The sequence below is a fragment of the Dermacentor silvarum genome, chromosome 9, assembly GCF_013339745.2.
Source record: "Dermacentor silvarum isolate Dsil-2018 chromosome 9, BIME_Dsil_1.4, whole genome shotgun sequence".
Taxonomy (NCBI): Eukaryota; Metazoa; Arthropoda; class Arachnida; order Ixodida; family Ixodidae; genus Dermacentor; species Dermacentor silvarum.
In genome coordinates this window covers 72923778-72947659 of record NC_051162.1, presented here as the reverse complement: position 1 = coordinate 72947659, position 23882 = coordinate 72923778, and the positions used below count along the sequence as shown (strand labels likewise).

Here is a 23882-nt window from a genome sequence, read left to right as displayed (position 1 = left end):
CGGTTGCTGTTGTTTCAGCCAGAATATCACGTTAAAAACCGTGCACAATAACACTAACATAAACTCGCTTTTTAAAACAGAAACACGGTCAACATCGCCTAGTCTTACGCATCTTCCCAGCAAGATCCCACAGTCATTTTTTTTAGTCTGGTATTTTTCTCCTCATCTGTAGAAATAACAGGACAAAAGAACGTATATTCGGAGCAAATTATTCTTTGAACTATCTGGTGTCGGGACACATCTTGGAGAGTTTCTCTCGTTAAAGAAACCCAAGCATCGAGAATGAAAGTCGGCTAGGCAGCGTATCAATTATGCACGCACTTTTGTCATCCGCGACTTGAAAATAACCGCCTTTTGCTGTGTATTGTGACATAGAGTCACTGCGAGACTTTTTTTTTGTTGGCCCACGTAACAATGCTTATTTTTTAGAGCAGCTCACTGCGCGAAAAATAGTGCTCAAGGTTCGAGCAAGTGCGAGTCACAGTGCGACGCCTGCTGCGGACGGAAAATGGAGCACGTCGGGCGCTACCTCGCATTTGTCATTTTGGCGCTGGCTGGTAAGTACGCGTTCGTTAGCTATGTACGTCATTGTGGTTCCACTAGTTTATTCGTTGTTATATATATATATATATATATATATATATATATATATATATATTATTGCAATCAGTATTTAGTAGCGTCGTCCAAGGAGCAAAATCAAATTTTTTATAATGGCACCAAAAGAGGTTAAGAATCCGTATCTCATAGGCGACAAGGTGGTGCTCTAGGTATTATCAACATAAAACTTTCTCCGCGTTAGTTTTTTCTTTTTTTTTTTTTTGCTAAGAGAGTTCGCTTTCGGTTGTTAGAGTTCTCCTCACTCGTCAACCAATGTGATACAGGAAGCCAACACGAAATATGCATAAAAAGCAGCCCTTGAACATGCTAGAACTAAACGAGAACGTTATATGTTTTCTGCTTCTTCTCAGGAAAGAAACCGTACCTCCAAATAAGGCTTTGGGCGTAAATTTCCAATCTGTCATCTAGAACACTTCATGCTTCCATCAACTGATATAATGCCACGTTGCTGGTAATGGTCACCATTTGAGGGCTCGCTCTAGTGCTAAGTGGCCGCGCTATTACTGTGCCTGTAAGTTCATGTGAATGCGTATGTGCTTAAGTATGCTCTGCTTGAAGGTTTTGACATGGAAGAGAAGGTAAAATCGTGGCCCGAACGTATCCATTGGTGCCGACGCATTCAGTAATCTCTTAAATCGCATATGGTGCGCCATGGGCCAATAAACGTCCTAGTCAAGGTTAAATTTTTTTCTCAGGTTTTTGGCCCAGAGATGTAGAAAGAGCATATCAAGTTAGAATAGAGTGGTAGCTCGCACTTGCACTTGTTGCGTGTAATTTCAAGTAAGTACCACCTGCTGTAAGCAAGGGGTCCGCATAGTAGAAAGTCAGTGTGAGCGAAAGAGAGTGACGTCACCACATTGTATTATTATTGGAACTCCAAGTGACTTTATCAATTTCCCCCTCTTGTTGTCGACGCTAACTAAATGCTAAAAAAATCGGAGCTAACTGAACGTAACTGAACGTAAGCTTTTTTGGGGACGAAGGGAGAGGGGGGGTGGAAGTATGGGATTTATTTCAATATTGGAAAGTCACTTTATTTTCTTCCTCGAATAATCATTTCTTTTACGCAGGACCTGTGCAAAAAAAAACGGCCAATATTTTACACTACTCTGACAAGTTAAATCAGATTTGGTAGTTTTTCTTTGGGGTTCCTTAAGCAAGAGGCTCTACCACTTCCCTTTGCGGTCTCCGACTCCCCAGACAACAAAAGCGTAGCACGCAGCTCCCTCTGGTGTTCGCGTTTGCAGAAACTATATATGTTTGAACCGGCGCACGGTACCAACGCGTGCAATTTGTTCGTGCCTTGGCAAAGTCGCAAAATTTTCTTTTATTCATCAGTAAAGTTGTTCTTCCTCTTGGTTTGCATCACATACATCGACCAGCCATGGATGATGCTTTAGCTGCTAGTGCTGCCACGACGTCCCCGCTCTTGTACCCGCGAGACGTAGTTTGAGCAAGAGCAACGTTCAGCGGCAAAAGCAAAAAACAAAAAACAAACAGCCTGGCTAGGCTACAAGACCTGCCACTTGTTGGCCCTTGTGTGCACGGCTCATACATAATAGAACACCTGTGTGGCCATGATCTCACGCGCGGTGGCCGAGAAACCGCGCCTTTCAGTGGAGTACGATCGCCCCGGCAAGAAGAGTCTTTGTCTTTTTCGAAGCACATTTTGCTGCACTGCGCTATAGGTGTTCCCGCAGATGTTGCCGGGTGTTCGTATGTAGCGCTGGATCGCAAAGAGTCGAAGCTCGGACCTCGGAGAAACATAATAAAAGTATTATGCACATCGAACGCGCATGTTCGGGCCTATGTGAAGAGAAGCTTTGCTAAATGTTTCTGCGTCAGCTTACTGGTATTCACGTTTACGTTGCTGCACATCTTTCTGGAAGGAGTTCACGAGTTGTCCGAGTAATTTGTTTGCGTCTGATTGGTGAGGCGTTGTTTAGATGTTTGTTTTAGGTGTTGGCACTCAAGAAGAACATTGGCCGTTTTCACTTCCCAACATCACAAATTGCACGTCGGGGTTCGCTTCCAAAGCTGGCTCGCTGACCTCGCGCAAGTTGACATTTCGTTTTGCGGCGTAAGGTTGACGCGCCTTTTCAGCGAGGCGCCTCTTCTTGGAGTCTACTTCCTCGGCAGTCAGAATGCGCTTCGGTCTCATGGCGTGAACCCGCTACAAAGTCCTCACGCAGAATGTTCAGCTGTTCTCTGTGATCACGTGGTCCACTAGGAGAGGAAACGATGACTAATGCAAAGCCCTTTGGAAGAGACAACGAAAAAATCGCTTCAATACATTTAAGTCTACAAACGGCTTGCGTCAAGGCGGCGCATTTATTCTGGCCAATTGAACCACAAATGGGCCCAATTTGAACCACCTCAGAGGCCCCAATTCTGCACACACACACACACACACACACACACACACACACACACACACACACACACACACACACATTAGATAGATAAATAGATAGATAGATAGATAGATAGATAGATAGATAGATAGATAGATAGATAGATAGACAGACAGACAGACAGACAGACAGACAGACAGACAGACAGACAGACAGACAGACAGACAGACAGACAGACAGACAGACAGACAGACAGACAGACAGACACAGACAGACAGACAGATAGATAGATAGATAGATAGATAGATAGATAGATAGATAGATAGATAGATAGATAGATAGATAGATAGATAGATAGATAGATAGATAGATAGATAGATAGATAGATAGATAGATAGATAGATAGTGGGAGAATGAACGAGAACTTGAGTAACCGAGGGGCTGGATTTTTGTCGATCACAAACGTACGAGCATGAAGCCAAGGAAAACATCATCATCATCATCATCATCATCATCATCATCATCATCAGCCTATATTTATGTCCACTGCAGGACGAAGGCCTCTCCCTGCGATCTCCAATTACCCCTGTCTTGCGCTAGCGTATTCCAACTTGCGCCTGCGAATTTCCTAACCTCATCATCCCACCTGACTTTCTGCCGTCCTCGACTGCGCTTCCCTTCTCTTGGTATCCATTCTGTAACCCTAATGGTCCACCGGTTATCCATCCTACGCATTACATGGCCTGCCCAGCTCCATTTCTTCCGCTTAATGTCAACTAGAATATCGTCTACCCCCGTTTGTTCTCTGATCCACACCGCTCTCTTCCTGTCTCTTAACGTTACTCCTAAGATTTTTCGTTCCATTGCTCTTTGTGCGGTCCTTAACTTGTTCTCGAGCTTCTTTGTTAACCTCCAAGTTTCTGCCCCGTATGTTAGCACCGGTAGAATGCAATGATTGTACACTTTTCTTTTCAACGACAGTGGTAAGCTCCCAGTCAGGATTTGGCAATGCCTGCCGTATGCACTCCAACCTAATTTTATTCTTTTATTCTTTAACTTAATTTTATATTCACATAGTGACATTTATTTGGTAGCTTTTAAGTGAAGTGTGCAAGTGATAATCTAGAGGTATGAAAGTGGCTGAAAAACAATTTGCCGTCGGCAGGATCCGAATCTATAACATCCGCTTTACGCGTACGTTGCACTACCAATTGTGCAACTGCGGCAGCGTTCCTAGGTCTACATCCTTGAGTATTTATGGATGTGTACAGTACTCAATCCTGGGATTTTTAGTCAGCAGCCCTTAAGGCTATGGCGCCGAATGTGCCAAGAGCCACCCTTCATGTTTTCTTTGGTGAAAACGAACACTACTCCTTTTGCCCCTTTGTCAAGAACAAGAACACCGCTAAAAACAAGGTAATTCAGTTATTATCCCACGGTGCTCATGTCTCCTTTCTGTCATCTCCGTGTAACGTTATTCTGGCCGAACCAATCAATATATACGCACTAACTACCCCAGCGAAATACCGTATTACGTTGCCCCTAGACCTATTTCCTTAATTTCAGTAATGCCCCAAGGCCGAGAGCATTAGGAAGGATAGCAATCACATTCACTTCAATATCTAACAATATACAAGCTAGAGCAGGCACATAAAAATGTCGCAGTTTCACCCGAAAGCCGAAGCATCAATTGCGATGGCAAATTAGTAGAGAGCTATACGGAGTAAGGATAGTAGTTTTATCAGCTGTATAAACTTAGACATGCAGCAGCATCCGCAACGCGCAGAACTGTTGTCGACGCCGTCGGCGTTTTTCCCGCATTCGCACCGAACGCATGCGGCGTTGATGACGGTGGCCGGTGCCTCTGGGGGCGGTTCGGAAGTTTTCAACGAGATCAGAACGGTACACTCGTCGAGCAGCGTTGGAAGTCTTTACCACTTGCTCGCCTCGCAACGTTTTTATATAAATACGCATTAGGTGCCACAGCTAAACGTCGCCTCCCCTCCCTCCCTGCCCTCCCGTCCCCCCACGGCCTTTCGCGCGACGGAAGACGTCGCGTTTGCGCTCCGCCGTGCGTTCGCTCCCCGTGAAAGCGCGCGTCCCTCTCGCGCTTTCACTCACACATACAGAATACGGCACGCGGCGACGATTTCGTCGCCGTCGGACTCTATACGGAACCTCACGGCGACAGCGACGATGCCGACGGCAGAAATCCGCTTGAAGTGTCCAAATAAATGCTATCGCAATAATAAATCATATTTGGTAATGGTAAATGCGGATCTTGTAAGATGGTTTCACTTGAGGGATATTCTTGGAACGAACGATATACTCCAATAAGATTCGGGAACAATGTATGTAGTGGTAGGACATGAGAAGGGAATCGGTAGCAGATTTTGTCAAATAAGCACAGAAGAAAAAAGTTGTCGCAGTTTCACCTGAAAGGTGAAGCATCAATTGCGATAGCAAATTTGTAGAGAGATATACGGAGTAATGATATTAGCTTTATCAGCTGTATAAACTTGGACATGCAGCAGCACCGGCAACGCGCCGAACTGTTGTCGACGCCGTCGGCATTTTGCCCGCGTTCGCTCAAAATGCGTGCGGCGTTGGTGACTGTTGCCGGAGCCTCTGATATAAATAGGCACTTGGTGCCGCAGCTAAACGTCGCCTCCCTTCCCTCCCCCTTCCCCCCCTCCCCCACGGCCTCTCGCACATCGGAAGAAGGCGCGTTTGCTCTACATATATGGTGATTGTAAAGGAGGAAAGAGACGCCTACTTCTGCAGCCCTTAAGGAAGCACGGCGCAGAACGCGCGTTTGTTCTCCGCCGTGCGTTCACTCCCCGTGAAAGAGCGCGTCCCTCGCGCCCTTTCACTCGCACATACAGCGTTCGGCGGCGCGCGGCCACGATTTCATCTCCATTGACGTCATACGGAACCTCACGGCGACGGCGACGGCGACGGCGACGGCAGAAATCTGCTTTTGAGTGTCCATATAATTGCTATCGCAATAAAAAATGTCACAGTTTCGCCCTAAGGGCGAAGCAATGAATGCGATAGCAACACAGCAATGTCATACGAAGTAAGGTGAGCGGCTTTGGTAGCAATATGAATTGTAGTAAACATGAGCTGATGAAGTAAGCAGGTGTGCTGCGGCGTAAGTAGACCGACATGAAGAGAGACTCGATGACCACGAGAAGGCGCGTGTGAAACGGTGGTGTTGATGAGAAGCGCTGCCCGTGGGCAGCGCGTGCGAAGGGACACACTTGTAGCGCTGCACTGCCGATCCGGGCAGCATTGCATGTGTAGCGCGCGTTGGAAAATGTGGCCCGACTATTACTTACTGTGGTGTGAGCGCGCACAAACAAACATGAATAGATCACACTGAATGACTGCAGACAACGACTGTCAAAATGCTGGCAGCAAGCGCATATACGCCGCAGCGGGCGAAGGTACGTGCGGTCTATCGCTTCAACGGAAACTGAGCGGCGAATGCACAGCGCATAAAGGTCAGAGCCGTGTGGAGATAAGAGACGGTGCGAGCGAGCGACGAGCGTGGTTGTTGGCAGAGTAGAAATGCGCCCCCCCCCCCCCAACCGCTCCCTCCGGCGCTCGCTTCCCGCTTCCTTGCTTGCGCGTTGAAGATTGAGTGCGGTCGCTCTCCGTGACAGCGTGCTTACCCGCACGCTTCCGCTCGGGCATACGGCGCGCGGCGAAGATTTTATCTATACGGAACCTCACGATGAAGGCGACGCCGACGGCAGAAATCCGGTGGAAGTGTCCATATAATTGCTATCGCAATAAAATTCTCGACATGACACAAGGGAGGGAGGTGGTTACAGGGATGCTTTTACAGTGCTTTTGCTTGCGTGACGTTTATAGGTTTGGGAAATTAAGCGAACGTGAAAACGAAAAGCACTTGCGCAGTTGGGTTTTACCACCAGCTCAAGTGCGTTTGTATTTCTCTGTCTCATTCAGTACATTTCTTTCTTTCTTTCTTCTTTCTTTCTTTCAATAATCGGGCCGGGATGCGTCCAGTGTGAGTAAAAAGCAATGTTTCATCTTGTCTCCGACAGGTAGCTCCTGTGTTGCGGCCCAAAAATACTTCGCTCCACACCTGTGCAGCGGATTCTTCTTTGGCGTGAGTGCGTTTCAGCGTTCTGCGATCAGCAGCGGCAAAGCAAGCATGCATTTCGTGTCGTTTTGCTTACTACAGCTCAGGAAATTTTAGCCAAAGCCCAGGAGAATAAGGATACGAGAAAGACCAGCCGTGCACCTATTATTGCCTCCGCATATTCCAACCACTTTCGTGCCCCTCGACGGCTAAAGACAAAGTCAGACTAAAATTTCGTAGCCTGTTATTGCTATCATTGCCTATTTCACGTGAAGAAGGACGACTCCATTATTTAACAGCGAAGCTGTTTAAGCCAGCCGTAATGTGTGGTTCGAATCAAGAAACTGCAGCGCCGTAGCCATGGCAACCAGGAGGGCGGCGACACCCAGGAGAGTGGCGCGGCGCATGCGCATGTGGTCTCCTCCTCGCCAGCTCCCTCCCTTCCCGACCCCCGCCTCTCTTTCTCAGCGGCGCGATGAGCCAGGAGAAAAAAAGGTGAAAGCTTTCACTACGCCGCGAAAAGCTCAAGACACAGCGAAGCTGGCTGATTGATTGCGTCTCTTGGTTGTAGCCAGATTTAACTTGGCTATGCCGAGGTTTAAATTTTGTTGTAGCTAGGCCTATACTCGTGTGCGTCATCTGTGCTAGTACTGGAAAGGCTGCGGTAGTACTGGAAAGGTGCGCGGCGGTAACGCGACGGTGCAGGGGTGCATGACGTCATACCATACCAGATGTGGCGGCGGCGATAGCGTGGCGGTGGCGTGATGGCGCGGCGCACCTTTCCAGTACTACCGCAGCCTTTCCAGTACTAGCACAGGTGACGTACACGAGTATAGGCCTAGCTACAACCAAATTTAAACCTCGACATAGCCAAGTTCATCCTAGCTACAACCAAGAGACGCAATAAATCGGCCAGCTTCGCTGTGTCTTGACCTTTGCGCGGCCTAGTGCAAGCTTTCGCCTTTTTTTTATTTATTCGTCATACGGAGTTTGAGTAAGAGAGAGCATATTACGAAAGCACACAAGAAAAAACTGAACAAAATAGAATACTATTCAAAATACATGTTATGCAGTAATACATTAATCAGTAGTACACTTCTAAAAATAAGGCACTACAACCATATTACAATCTGTGACCGACATATATTACAGAAATAAGTTTACACATACGAGAAAAAAATGAACGTAACATTGCACAAAGAAGAAGCATACTGTACATATAAACGTTCGCAAGAAAGATCGTGATCTCCAATAGTCCCTATGGCATTAGGAAGGTCATTCTTCAAGTTTCTCAGTACGTCTGGAACATACGGCAAAGCTTACAAGAAGATTATCCTGAGCTATCACCAAATGGCCGCATCGTGTGTCGACGTGGGTGAACAACGCTACCATAGGGGAAGTAATTCCATCCACGACGGACCCGTACGAGCCATTTAGGCTAAAATACTTCTGTGACTCACTTCGGGCGGCTTGAGGCGCCCTCTCTCAGTGGGCGTCTCAGCGCTACCTAACTCAATGGGCACCACAGTCACGAAAATTGCATCTCTCAAAGAAACACCGTTATAAGTAGGTATTCGATTGATACTTTAAAAAATACCAGTTTACGAATTTCTTCGTAAAGTTTGAGCACTGTGGGGATATCGCTCTAGATTCCTGAACAGTCCGATTATTTCGATTAGGTCCCACTGAAATAATCCAACCGCTCAGGAACCTAGAGCGTTAGTACAGGTAGAGGTTTATTGGAAATGACCTCACACAGAGAAGCGAAGCAAAATATAAGGCTTAAAAATACATGCGATGATGTTGCCTACTTGGGTCATGCGTGCTCTGTTGCACGTCTTTCTTGTGATTTTGTCAGTTTTTTTTTTTTGCAACCTGCATCACTCTGGTAAACATTATTCCGACTGCAGGCCCATGATTTAACCTTTTCTATAAATATTTACGGAAATGAATGAGAATATTTTACGCTCGGGCCACGTCACCACCCCGAAATCTTGCGGCAGTGGCACGGTTTTATATGCGACATACAAGAATGGCTCACAAAAATATTCCTCGCGACAAAATCAGTATAAACGAGCCACAAGCAACCATTGCGCGCACTTGGCACACAATCTTCCATATTTATTAACATTCATCTTATCGTATAAGTTGTGTTCGCCTAGATTTAGCATGCAGTTGCTTACATAAGTACGTAAAGATGCTGTGCTGAAGATCCGTGTCAACATATTTTGTACAGCAAAAATAACTGAACTTTTTTTTTATTTCAGCCGACACTAGAGTCTCCATGCGGCTACTTCTGTTATACGTATGATGGCTCATTCCAAGGGACATTACCAGATGGTGCACGTTGCCCGGTAAGTTCACAGCAAATCGCATATTTGTTTAGCTCCTTACCCTACCTCAGTGCAGCCGTACTGCGCCGCGGTAGCTACAGAAGGGGTCAGCAAATAGGAGGTCAAATAAGAGTCCCTGCGAAAAAAGTGTATCATGAAATGCAGACACAACTAAACACTGAACAGTGCAGAGATCAGAGGTGAAGCTAGTAAAATAAGACAGAGTCATGTTCACCGAAATATCTTTAAATGGTGTTCGCATAGTGTGAGAAAAAATCCTGCAGGACAATTGCAGTATTTAGGAACAATGTACGGATAAACAGGAAGACAAGCAACACGTTGTGAGACACGTGAAAAGAAAAATAAATGCAAAAACCAATGCAATGATGTCTGTCCCAGTTTCTTGAAGATTGGCTGCTTGTGGTGCTTTGGACAATCACGATTTACCTTTGGTCAAACAGCCGATGAATGAGCCAAATGTCGACCATTCTTCTGCAAAAAAAAGGACAAACCTGACGCGACGAAAACGGCCTTGGCAACGACTTGTCATTAAGAGGTTTCGTTGTTTGTCATTGGCTAGCGTAGTCAACAGTGAAAGAGGATTTAAGATGACGCCTTTTATTAAGGCAGCTTAAGAAGACAACGTGACACTTGGTTGCGGTTACATTAAGCATAAGTCCTTTAAATATTAGCTGTAAGAAAGTTACTCTGAAACGTAAGTTTCTTTCATTTTTGATCGTTCACTCACTTCTATACAAAAAGAGCAATTGTCATGTACGTTTTGCATAATGGCTTTGTGCAGTATCGTCCCCGTTGACTGTTTCATAGCGCTTATAATCCTATCAATATTGTTTAATGTATATACGAGTATACACATGCCGGCTCATAGGAGCGTCTGAAGCACACATAACGGGATATTCAAGTATCTATTTTATACCTTTCTACATTTTGTCAAGCCAAGCTTTGTCTATGGTTAGGGGCACTGTGAAGAGCGCAAGCGCTCCTACGTTCTATAGCACGCTGGTGCCTCGTCAGGTAAGGAGCTGCACACATGTGCACCAAGATGAGCGGTTAATTACCTGCCGCGAAATTGCGTCAAGTGCTACTGAACACTATTTCCTCTGCTAACTAGGCTTTATGTTATGGCGGTGCTATTGACGGGCGAAGTTGGAGCCCTGGTTAACCATGGGTATACTTCGTATACGCCCTACAGTTTTCGTAGATACACGCTGTCCACACAGGTCATCACTTGATTGTCTTATCTCTTGAAGCGGCCCGCTTGTAAAGGCACAACAAAGGCAAAGGCTTCTCTTCCCAAAACATATCTGCGTAGTATGAGCAAGTAAGCATCCAGTGTGGCCCTTACTGTCTTGCTAATTACAGAGCTAGTAGAGACAAATAGCAAGATAGTCTATATTGAATGGCTGTACTTCTGAACTACCGAAGAGGTCCGTCTCATTGTGGAGATCTAGATGGGCAAACCTGAAATTTCTCTCCCCCCCCCCCCAAAAAAAAAAAAACAGCAACTGGCGGCACTACATTGAAGTACCCGCAGCTGTCGGTTGTGACGTCAAGACTTTTTACAGTGGCAGTTTGAAGCTAGTTATCTACTGTTTAGCAATCGATGAAGACCACGCTGTCCTTTAGGTAAGAAAAAAGCTCTGCTCCACAACTTGGAGAAAATGCGATCGCAGAGACCGCACGAAAGCACAAAAATAGTGTGACATTAGTCAATTTCCAGTGATATCAGCAACCGTATAAATCACATCTATACAAAAGTTAGGCCTATATTTATCCAGCTGACAATCACTATTCCTTCCTCCTTTCGCCAAACAAGTGCAAATAAAGTTTTCAAAGAGAGAGAGAAAAGAAAGCAAGTAAAAGTAGCGATGTTTACCATATGAACGTCCGGTCCGCTACGCTGCACTGGGAAAAACGGAATAAAACATTAACGTAAAGAAGGCAAAGGTTAAAAGAAGGAACAGTTCTCGTGCACAACAGTAAACCTAGAGTATCTGTCTATAGGCGTCTTCTTAGTTCCGTTAATTATAGGACAGTCGTTAGTGCACAAGTAACTTCTTGGGGTGATCGTGGTTTAGGACCTGTACTCAGGATCTTTGTCTATGTGGTCGACCGTCTAACATTCTGGTGTAAAATTTTGGAAGAATTTTGGACTCTGGGACACATTGCTAATAGTCTCTTTGTCTTTGCTATCGTTATAACGCGACCCATTTCTAGCATCGTTTCATGTAACCTCCGGATGCCGTGTAAAATTACAAGCATGCCATGTATCTGTTTAGTTCCATAGCGTCCCCTACGTTTCCATCTGTTGTATTTAGGCAAGCGTTACTTTCAAGTCCTTGGAACCAATTTACTTTTGTGTTGGCGAAATGCAAGAGCGCTAATGTACTTAGATTTAAGTGCACGGTCCGCAGTCTCCCATTAAGGCATGTCTCATAACCACATCGTAGTTTTCGCACCTGAATCTCAGAATTTAATTCGTTTTCTCACTTTTGTGCTTAATCCTGCGCTTCCAGCTTCCAACGTTCCCCCGTCGTTCCGGACGATGCCTCAGAGGAGTGTGCATCGCTGTTTCCAGTAAGTATGACGTCACTTACAATGATCTGAACTGTCGTTCTTTCCCGCTCTTGTTAGAGCGAGGATCTGTAAATGTCCAAACCCGGTGCATATTTTCTGTCTGGTGAACCACAGTTGTTATTGCACTTTCGCATATAGTTCTTTTATATATTATACCTTAGGCAGCTCCGGTGGTGGACTATGGTGAATAGTCCTATAAACACACCTATGAAATTGAGAAAATGAAACTGTTATAGAAATTGCCAATAGCGCTGCGGATTTCGCGGGCACTATAAATCTCTAATAACTGTTTCTTTACAAAAAGGGCGCATATATAATGTGACTATTTCACATAACATTAAACAACGTCAAGAGTGTCATTCGAGTATCGGCAACATATAGTTAGGATTTTGTTACGGGTTCTAAGGCAAAGCTTTACCTTAGAACCTCCCTTTATTCTCCCTGGAGTTATGCCTGAGACGCTGGAACATTGTAGAGCTCGTTTACTGTGCTGAAGAATATTGTATCCGGATCAATGATTTTCGCAGAGATTTTTACCTATTTTTTTCAATTTTTCGTGCTGCATTTAGCATATGAAACTCTGGAACAGCGTCTTCAACGCAGTTCATAAACTTATGAGTTGGGCTCATTGGCTGGACGGAGCAGGTGGAACGTAGCTTGCAATACTCAGGCCCTGTCTTGCCCAGGTTTGCCCTAAGACACCGTTGTTATTCTGGGGAGAGAGATAACCACATAAAATACACGAAAACCGGAACATTGTAATATCAGAACCGACAAAGGCCAACAAAAGGGGCAGGTCATTCTTATGAGGGCGGTGTAGGCAGTCGAAAAAGCAACTCCAACCGACAGCTTACAGCCACAGTTCCCGTTCGTCAATAATTATCCACCGTACCATTGAGGATGTCTTTATGAATGTGTGGCCGTTGGCGACAAATGTTCACGGGGCGTGGGTTGCCTTAACAGGGCTCCATTTTAGCGCAGTACATCAGAAGGGCGGGGACTATGTTAATAGCATGTCTTAACCGGGGAAAACAACCTCTAGTTCGAAGATGTATATCTGGGTTTTCCAAAAATTTAGCTTTTTCGTAGATCTCACAGCCCACATAGTAAGTACCATTGGCACCGATAGTTCATAGAGATACAAACGAAATGTCTACTTTCACACTTCCGGGACCAAAGCTAGGCATTTTGGAGCCCACAAAACACTAAAGTGCGGTATTTCTTGTAAACAAATCCTTCAGAAGTAACGCAAACGCAAAGTTGTTCTGGGGAATGGCTCAGTTGGTAGGCTTTAACTATAACAAGCAGTGGCCATTTCCTCTTCTACACGGCATCAGACACTACAGACAGTGTTAAAAGACGCAAATCTTTTCTCAGCCGTTAATACATGTTAGATAAAAAATTAAAGTTGTCAGTTCAAGACTAATTTCTTTTCCAGGACCAACACCACGAGAATGCGATGGCGTTTATCGAGGGGTAAGTTCACTACTAATCCAGTTTAATTCATTAGTCACCAATGATGTGTAATATTACTACATACGAAGAAATTCCCGCTAACGTCAGCATCGAGGAAATTTTCTTTAACAAACAATTTGAATCGTTTATTCTTCGCGAGGTTCGCGGAAAAACCAGCAGCAACAGCAGCTCTTCTTCTTCTTCGTCTTCTTCTTCTCCTGCAGCTGGTGGTGGTGGTGGTTCTTCGTTGAGTAAGTTTGGTCTTGCCTGCTGCTGGTTCTTTCTTGTATATATCCTGCTGGTTCTTCCTGCCGGTTTTTCCGTGCTGTCTTACAGGCCGCATCGGGAGGTGATTCAGATCGTGTGTATACATTGCAGAAGCCCGGCAGAGGGGAAAGCAGACGCAAGAACCTCGTTTGGAGCTTCCTATTGTTTCGCTACAATGATCTCTGGAGATTCCTACACATCGCCACGATACCCTCTCGAATCCTGTACCCTCCACAAAAGCATCGCAGAACTGCAGCGCTTACTTTGCACTAACGTGCGACAGTTCAGATGGGAGGTAGATAAAATGGCAGGGAGGAGGTAGGGAGAGGATGCAGAGAATGGGCAGAACCGACGCAGTCACGAAACGAGAGAATAGCAGCCTTGCCCCCGGCCTCTTCACTCGCAGCTCGCATACATGGGGGCAGGGCGGGAGAATGGCAAGGCGACCTAAGAAGGCGAGTAAACGCTACTACTAGACAAGGCAGCAATCGCGGACAGAGTCGATAAATTGAAAATAACGGAACGCTACGGCACTTTTCTACTATTTGTGAAAAATACACACCGCGCAAATTTTCTATGCGTACAGCTGATGCAGGGCATGCAAACGCAAAGCCACATTAAACACCACAGAGTCTATGCGACACTTCGGAAGCGCCCGCCAATCAAATCAACACTTCAGTACCCGCCGCGGTAATTTTGGGACAGTGGCGTTACTCGAGGTCCCGGGTTCGACACCTACCGTGGCAGTCACATTTCGACGGGAGGGAAATGCAAAAATGCTCGTGTACTCAGATTTAGGGGCACGTTAAGGAATCCCAGGTGATCAAAATGGAAATGTAGTCCCCCATTGCAGCGTGCCTCATAATTAGATTGTGGACTTGGAACGCAAAGCACCATAATTTATTTCTGGTTTAACACTTCTGCCACGATGTGTTGAGCCGTCTGAGGCAATGACAAGGCCAACCTTCTCTCAGGCTGTGAACAATGGCCGACAATAATGCATCAAGCAAACACGTCTCGCTGTGTGTTCTGCGTACTACGTAGACAAACACATGGGGTGCACGCTAGTAACGTTTAACGTCAACTCCCAACTCTGAATGCTGGTGAACTTATACGTTTGTTGTAAACATTATCGCCAATTATCGTCCATCAACGCCAACAGCACATAAAGCTTCGTTTACATCGATTCCCACAGTGCGTGGAATTCGCGTAATTTATTTTCGAATGTGTATATTTGTGTGATTTCGTTAAAGTCCTATAGATTTTAGTCGGCGCTGTGTCCGCCTTTCTCTCGCATGAATTTTTATCGCGCTGTTTGCTTCAAGATTCTAACACCATAGTAAAGTTACTAAAGCGCTTACAGACACGATTTTCTCTAATAAGCAGGTGAAACAAACACGGCGCTTCTTCAAACTGGCGTTTATGGGCGGGTTAACAGAATATGGCCAGATAAACAAAAGCGAGATGTATAAGCCGGTTCGAAGTAGCGCGTTCTTTGTTTTACCTGTTTCTTCGACCGAGTCATGCGCGTAACGCACTTTAGCAAGTTTATTATAGAGTGCTAATGGGCCTGCATTCACACCTTGTTATTCAAATAGCAACTCGTCCAGCAAACTGTCCTTCTCGTGCTCTTTGATTCCTATATGATCCGACAATATCCAACGCAACTTTCTTGAGCACGGTGTTCAAATACAAATTCTGACACCACAATTTAGATTTAGCGGGAGAAATACTGACGCAAATCATGACTGTTTCGATTGATTCTGCAGCAAGAGATCCAAATTTACTACGCAGTGGCAAGAGTTTAGGAGGCAGCCGCTAATTTCGGCGCAGTAATTTCTACACATTCACTAAGAATGCCTCGCTTTTAGGCAGCTTATGAATCTGTCTCAATTTATACGTTACAATTTGTATTTAGCTGTCTTACCGCGTTTCCATCTCGCTGAAAAATGTATGCTGCTGTAGTATTTCACTAAAACCCTTCATTGAACGCATCATTGTACGTGAATCTATAAATTCTGTTCTTGTGTTTACTTACGTCGTCGCTTTGGCACGCCGACTTTCATCATATTTAAATCAGTCACATTTACAAGCTCGTTATGACCGGAGATCTTATGCATGTACCAAATATTGTAACTAAGCATTTTTGACACGTAGATATCGCGCAACCTTTGTTATTTTCCTTTGCTTATAAATAAAGAAAACGTCGGTATTCGAGGTTTGAACATTTCAAGGTTCCTTTTGTTGCATTGGATTCAATTCAACATTGCCGTCTCACGCGACACTCTACTAAGAAGGCAAGGCAAGCGAGGATTATAATCTCCTAGAACGTTTGGTGCGAGTCTGTGTCAACAAGTAGGCCGCGCCCTAAATCTATCTACCTTAATAATCCTTTGTGGCTACGTCATTGTGGAAGTTGTCTGAATATTTCTCCAAAACGTATAGTCGCCGTAAAATATCAATAAAGATTTGTATAGCCTTGAACTTTACACGCCGTTCCCTCGAAGATGTGTTACGTTTGATGTCTTAACCAGTGTGAACACAGCAATGCTGATCTCAAAGGGAAAGCACCGACGCGACGCTCAATGGTATAGAATTCAAGATCAATTTTAACAATGGGGAACGCATGCGCCATTCTTGCAATCGGTGTGATTGTGCTACATTGAGCTAGAAGGGCTCATCAACTCTACCACAAGGTTTAATGAACGCTTGGAAAAAAATTACAAAGGCTCAACGAAGTTCAACCTCGGGGAAGCGGAAGCTGCTTCTCTGCCAAGCTTCTACCAATACAAAAAATTACCATAGTAACAAGGTAACGAGGCTCAACATTTTTTCTAAAAGCCTCTATTTCTCAGAACAGTGAGAACATTATCAAAAGAGCATGTAGTCGAAGAAACTATAGCCCGACACGTCATCAAATGCGGCAGGAAAATTCATGGTAACAATAACGTTTTTCAAGGGTACTCGCAGTTTGCCCCGTCGATTTAAGAGCTAGACACCAGGCTGACAACCGAAAATCCTGCCACTACGTCAACTTCGAATCGTCTGTGGTAATAAGAAGTCGACGCTCACTGCAATGCTTTGTTACGACCGACGTTACATTGATGACGACAGGCAACGCGTACAACGGTGACAACAAAATTTCCTATCAGGATAATAGTAAATTTGTTTCATTGTTGTTTTTTTTTCGTCGAGAGAACGGGCACTTACGCTACTTTATTGCCGCATATTCGCGACGCGTGATGGGACATCAGAGATGTGTCGACGCGAGATTGGACATCGCACTAAGGCACTCTCACCGATTCGTTATGTAAGTCTTCTGTGTATGACCTCTTCGGCGAGAAAGCCGCAGCAACCAGTAGCAGCTGCGGCTAACAAAGTCTAAGAGCGTTCACAAGGAAAGCTTTTGGTTTGAAAACCCAGGTGTTCAAAACTAATCCGGGCGCCTTCCTGTATACGGCGCTTTTGATATCCACTTTGCTGATTCACAAGCGCCTTGGCCAAGCGGCCAAAACAATGCAGATAACAAAGCAGGAGAATATTGTGAATAGAAGTCCTCGCAACACTAACGTCAGCGAAGTAAATACATTAGGTGACCAATAAGTTAACATGCCTGATTCTTCGCCTCTAGTAGACGTATCACTCGCTGTTAAGTCAGTTCCAATATATTTGTTTCCATTCCAGAGTATGGAAGCTCGAAACGTGGTGCCTCGAAAATTGTTTCTTTTCTGTATTGCAATTTCTCTAAACTTCTCATAACAGTGCTCACAGTCCACATAGAAATGTGCTGCCGACTTGAACTAGCATTACTCGTTTATTAAATGCAGTAGATATAACTAAAATCAATACAACTATTCATTTAGGAGAGAAAGGGGACGTTGTCCATGTATTTAGGTAACGGCTGCTCGAGCTTAGCCATGATTTATTGCCCTTTAGCATGCTTTCTTCTTTTTTTTTAGTCTGGATACGCGCCTACGTGTACTTACGACTGTGCTGATCCATACGGGCCACCCATCTTAAAGCCATACCGTGACGGAACACCGTGCCTTGTAAGTATTTTTTCATCTTTCAGACTACATTTCTGAGCACTCACAACGTCATTTGTTATGCTAAAAAAAGGACATACTGGCCCTCCCCAGCAAATAAAAAAAGAACAGAAAAACAAGCAAACTCACGAGCGCAGATTAATAATTGACATGTCGAGCGCTGACTCATAGCAAGATTTATTCCGAAAATCAAGATTTCTTACACCTCTTTCTCGTGATATGTTAGCAAACTGGAAACTTGACAAAAAGAATGCGATGTACAGAACAGCGCAGCAAGATGAAAAAAATTACTCCGTAGCAACAGACTAGTACGTGTAAAATTCATGTACATCGAGATGCAAAACAACGGTTTTAGGACAATAAACAATCGATAAAAGCAATAAAAAGAACTTTCGCAGACTTATACCAATCCCACCAACTGACACACCAAAGACATTGAAGCGGTATTAGCGCCGGGATTTTTCAGTGGCGCCCTCTTGCGCGTTACGTAGGCGGGCAGACTCCGCTGCGTGAAGTCAACTTGACTCGGTCGGCCGTTCTGCTCTACTACAGTTTTTGAAATGTCCGTCTGCAGGTTGCTTGCAGAACAGTATATACGGAATGCAGGCACTGGTGTTGGGCTGCTGAGCACGAGGTCGCGGGATCGAATCCCGGCCACGGCGGCCGCATTTCGAGGGGCGCGAAATGCGAAAACACCCGTGTACTTAGATTTGGGTACACGTTAAAGAACCCCGGGTGGTTCAAATTTCCGGAGTCCCCCACTACGGCGTTCCTCATAATCAGATCCTGGTTTTGGCACGTAAAACCCCATTCTATTAAAATTTTTTAATGTAAGCACTCCATGCGGCGCTCCCCCACCATTCTGAAGTTCATTCGAGCATTTTCAATCGCTTCACTATACCCAAGCTCAGTAGTTAGATACTAAGCAATATATCCGACGCATGCTCCTGCAAGCTGCGCCGCCTCTAGTGACCAGGAGTCTGGCTTAGCCTACCTACTTCCTGGTAGGGCTGCGTTGCTGGCACGTGATTGCTGGTCAATGACCCCCGACGCCGCATACTATTGCGCGTTCACGCCGGTGCGCTGGGGCGCTATTTTGGACACCTTAAAATTTCGCCTTGCTGTCGCAATCAGTAATGGTGGCATTTTAAACCAATCAGAGTGGCCATAGCAGCACTTTTGGCCAATCAGAGCTTACCAGATGGCGAATTTAACAATACGGCTGAATTTCTCAGTGTCCAGAACAGCAACCCCACTTGGGGGCGCCAACACCGCCTGCGTTGCTGGCTCTTCTTTGATTGTCAACTGATACCGGCCACGCCAACGAACGCCCCCGTTGGCTTTTACCGCCACCAGCTTTATCGCCGCCGCCGCACGAGACGCGTTATCGAACTCCCATTACATAGTCAGTCTTGTTGTCGAAAAACTTAAGACCCTTCCCCTAACGGGACCACGGGGGCCACGCGAAGCTTGTCGTACCCTCAAAATTGGGTGTCGCGTTCCCTGGCCTCGGGGTTCGCTGGCATTCGTTGATACTGGGCTTCGGTAAGACGGGCTTTTAACGTGGGATCCGCTGCCTCCTGATGTAACCGAGCTGGGCTTGGGCTGCCTTGAACGCAGGATGCGCACGGCGAGCCCCAGTCTGCTCCCGGCAACGTTGACGGCGTTTCTCGAGGTAAGCGGCCTGTTCCGCCGCCTACCTAGAATGGCGGTGGAACAGGCCTACCCATCCGTTCGCCGAGCGTGCACTGAAAAGGAGACCCGACACAACGCGCGCGATGCCCTTTCCTTCCCTTGCCCTTCCCCCGGCGCGTACCCGCTCCTGATTGGGTTACGTGTTACGGGCGCGCACCTCACGTGTTTCACCAGCGGCCTATTCTTAGCCTTTCCTGCCGTTTTCCTTTACTCGCGCGTGACGGCATTTTTTTTTTTTTTTTGCGGTCGCGCCTACAACGGCACCGACACTTGCGAGGCAATACAAGTGAAAAAATAGGCCGACAACTTAGCAAACGTACATATACAGATGTTTCGGTGCAGCACACTTGTTCAAGGCCGGCAGGCGCAGCAAAATGGCAAATGTACTCGACGACTGAGAGCTGCCATGGTCTCCAAAACTTCTACCAGAGATGCGCGAAAACGATGCATAAACCTGTGAAAAGAACAGTAAGCTAAGAATCATATGCCAGACAAGGCAATGTTTACGTGGAGGCGAGAGCTATTATTGCCTGGCGTGCAGGAGCAAAACACTAGTACCAACCTCGCTGTAGCGAAGTTCTAAATCTAAGAAACCGTTCCACGGTATGAAGGCCTCTACACGAGAGTCGCAAGAAACGTGCTTTAAACTTTATTATTGCGATAGCAATTATATGGACACTAAAAACAAATTTTGCCCTAGTCGTCATCGTCGGCGTCAGCCGTGACGTTTCGTATATACTGACACGTGTACTTGTTTCACCAGGGACCTCTTTCCACCGGCTTACCGATGTTAAACGTTATCACTCAGCGCAAGATGCGCGTGCATGTATCAGAAGTTTCTCGAACGTTATCGATGCTTCTATCCGTTGTCTGTTGTCACCGACACTTATGTAATATGATTGCATGAGCGACGCGAATCGTGTAGTACTTTCTCGGATGACCCGGGGTCACCAGGGATTACTCTGGAATCTTCGATGACTCATCTATAAAAGCCGACCCGTTTCGCCGTTGATCAGTTTTTGGTCGACGACCGACGATTGTGCTCGCCGCTCTTATTGTAACGTGAGTTATTTTCTTCGCTGGGCACGTGATCGCGCCCCATAAAGAGTTTGATCTTTAGCAGCTAGGATTCTGCGTGCTTCCACGTCATGACCACGTGACAATATTTAGGTATATGTATGCTATATGCCATACCACGCTACATGACATGCGTTATATAGGGGTTATATTGCCACATCATTCATAACTAATTGCTCATAACAGGTCTAGCATTCTTGACAAAAGTATTTCTCAGAATTTTGAGAATGGAAGCCCACAAACCAATGTCCTGAAGCAAAAGCCCAACAGTGCACGCCTTTTATCGTAAATCTATTCAGACTTAAATATTAAAAGTTCGAAACAATAAAGGAGCTCAAACCTGAAAATAATGTAATTTTATTGTCGCGGCTGTGCACAACCTCCGGAATCAGCCCAGGAAAGAGGTTTAAAACATACCAGACACCGAAAAATGCCCGTAAAGTCGCTAAGAAAGATGTTGGCTTTAATTAATTAACATAAATGGAATTGCCCGATGGCAGGATTCATATCGAGGACCCCTAGCACAACAGGTCTTTATTGCTTCGTCAGCTTACGTTTACGTCATACTTCTTCGCCCTTATGGCGAAACTGTGATACTTCTTGCTTGCGATTCGCACGAATTCCGGTAAGGATTGCGAATCAGAGGGTGACAGATAACTGCTTACTCATTATGGATTCAGCCAAAGTAGTACCAGCAACCCTCAGTCTGTAGCCTGAATCACGTTACCAGTGCAAAATTAGACAAAAAGAGTAGACGCAGATACCACAGATGAGACGCAGACACCACCAACCGCTTGATGTCTGTTTAAACAAGAATCTAACAGACGGATATAACTCCTAGTGTGTGGGTCACGTTTGTTATGTTTTCCCATGGTTTCAGAACATAAATCGGCAAGGACAACCTGTTGGCGCTGCAGGTGTCTGCAAGGCTGGGGAATGCATTGAGCACGATGACCTGGGTGAGTTATAACAAATCTGTAAAATTACCTGTTGTGATTCAGATGCTCAGGGGGAGGGGGTGGAGGGGGGTCTGCGACAAGAGAATAAGCGCAAGCTGATTTCTGAGACCTGTTAACTTAGCCAGACTTTCATCACGTGAAGCTTCCCAGAAACAACCCCATTCTGGCCAACAAATAAAAGTTTTCATTGCTCTCTGCTCGAGTTCTCCGCTGTGTTGCTTTTGATACAAATTGCCAAATTCCTACGTATGCCAAATGTCGCGTAAATAGGTACACAGCGTGCACATGGTCCTTCCACCCAAAGCGCTAGCTTCTTAGCACCCAAATTTCACGCTGATGGGGTGTTTCGCGGTGTGTTTTGTGTAATACCACGCTTCGATAGAGTTGTTGCCTTTTTCGCCCCAGACAAATCCAAACTACACGTCGTTTGCGGTAATACATGCGGGACAAAAAATTGTGTAGGTGAATGGGGAGGTGGTGCCGTCTGGTATCGCCAAGAGGAACCACTTCGCGCCATGGTTTGGCCATTACAGTCACATACGGCGTCACATTCAAATTGGTGACGACATGCCCTCCTAATTTTTAAACAAATAGGCAAGTATTGCTTCCGAATGTAGCAATTAAATCTAGCGCGAATTGCTAAATTTCAGAAATTTGAGCGCTAACAAACCAGTGGCTTGGTAAGAAGGTAGTTATGCAGTTTTCGATGTATCATTCTGCGGCCCTTCGTACATAATGTTAAACATCTTCAATCCTTTTCAAAGTTACTTCAGAGAGAGAGAAAGAAAGGGAAAGAAAGACAAGAAGGTTAGCCAGTGTAAATATCGGCTTGCTACCCTGTACTGGAGAAAGGGGTAAAGGGAATAAAAGGTGATAGAAGAAACAAATAAAAAAATGAAGTAAGAAAATTCGCGCAATAACGCCACCCTACGCGCTACAACGTTCAAAGCCGGTCGCGCAATTCACAAGCCCTTAAGAACTTCACCAGAGCCCTCAAGGCCTGGAGTGCCGAAGCCCGTCTAGACCAGTGTCCTTCAAAAGTTACTTCAGAAGTGATTGCGTAAAATATTCATATGGAATATGAAGTCATATGCATGCTGAAGTGTAAGTAGGTTAGTTATGTTCTTGCCGCCAGCTTTCAAGAGCATTGACACTAATTGGACATGGGACAATGTGACGTCACAGATGACGAAACGAAACCATGAACTGTGCTTCGAATGCATTAAAATCTAGGATGCAGCGCCAACATCGCGACCCACCATGCCATGTTGCATCTCTATCTCTCTCTTTATGGAAACAAAACCAATTTTTATTATATCAAACAGGATGAGATGGCCACTTTGTCCACGGATTTGGATGTTCGGCTTCTCGCATCTAATTGAGGTGTTTAAATAAAACATAGTTTTTTTCAGGTTCATAACATATACCAATCGGTGCTAAGAACTTACTCGAGAAGTGATTATACCATTGAGCTGGTTTCGGGTCTCAGGAGGATATTAGTTGAACGTGCCACCTCCTTTGAGTGATGCGAGTATACCTATCATAATGCTGCCAACGAGCTGAAAACATACAGCGTCGCTCTTTAGCTGTTTTATAGAAGCATTGTATAACTTGTGCAAAGAGATCAGTCATGAGAGCGATAGCCTCATTTTGCCTCTCTTCATGGCATTTATCAAAATGTCAAAATAAAAAAAAATGAAATCGCCGAAATGGTCGGGTTCCGCGGTGGTCGTCAGCGCACCGCACTCAGGAGCTACACAAAATGCTATGTGACCATCATTATTATGGCTTGTGGGTACTACTTAGGATGCGACGCTTCATCGGCGTTTTAACTCGTACTGCGACAAGCACGAGTTATCTTAGTTTCGTCTTTGGTTAGCAGCGCGACTATCTACATGGCAAGTGAGAGAAGTGAGAGGAAAGAGCGCTGTCTTATAACAATTTTTATTGCGCTCGTAACCCAGGCGCACATACCGCGCTATGGCACAACAGAAAGTACAGATGGGTGACACGTGTTCAAAAGTTTGCTTCCAACAAACGTTCAGTTTATCTCTGTCTCTTTTCTTGCTATGCAGAGGTGAGAAGCCGTTGGGTTACAGCGACAGTTTTTCAGTCCAAGTACCACCGATGTCTCGCCAAGAAACAGCTCACGGTAAGTGACATAGTCTTGCACCATCAGTTAAGTCTCATCCCCATGTTACGCCGCTGTCCAAACCGTTGATTTTTCGGCGTGAAGCATCACACTCCTCAGTTTCCTTACCTCTCGAAGGCCCCTCGCCAGTTTTGGGCTTGCAAACAGACAAAACTACAGTGCTAGATCACGATCTTACTATCGTGTCTGCAAAGTATCAAACCACTTCACGGTC

General features: G+C 45.4%; 1 protein-coding gene across 1 annotated transcript in view; it reads left to right on the top strand.

Moving 5' to 3' along the window:
• Nucleotides 1–418: 418 nt before the first annotated feature.
• The window catches only part of LOC119465317 (uncharacterized), a 29511-nt gene continuing 6047 nt past the window's right edge, over nt 419–23882 (top strand). Inside the window, exons 1-8 of the mRNA XM_037726118.2 lie at nt 419–557; nt 7049–7113; nt 9354–9440; nt 11957–12017; nt 13456–13493; nt 17699–17788; nt 21438–21516; nt 23592–23668. Of these exons, the coding sequence (XP_037582046.1) occupies nt 509–557; nt 7049–7113; nt 9354–9440; nt 11957–12017; nt 13456–13493; nt 17699–17788; nt 21438–21516; nt 23592–23668 (546 nt within the window). The 5' untranslated portion in view covers nt 419–508. The remainder of the gene's footprint in view (nt 558–7048; nt 7114–9353; nt 9441–11956; nt 12018–13455; nt 13494–17698; nt 17789–21437; nt 21517–23591; nt 23669–23882) is intronic.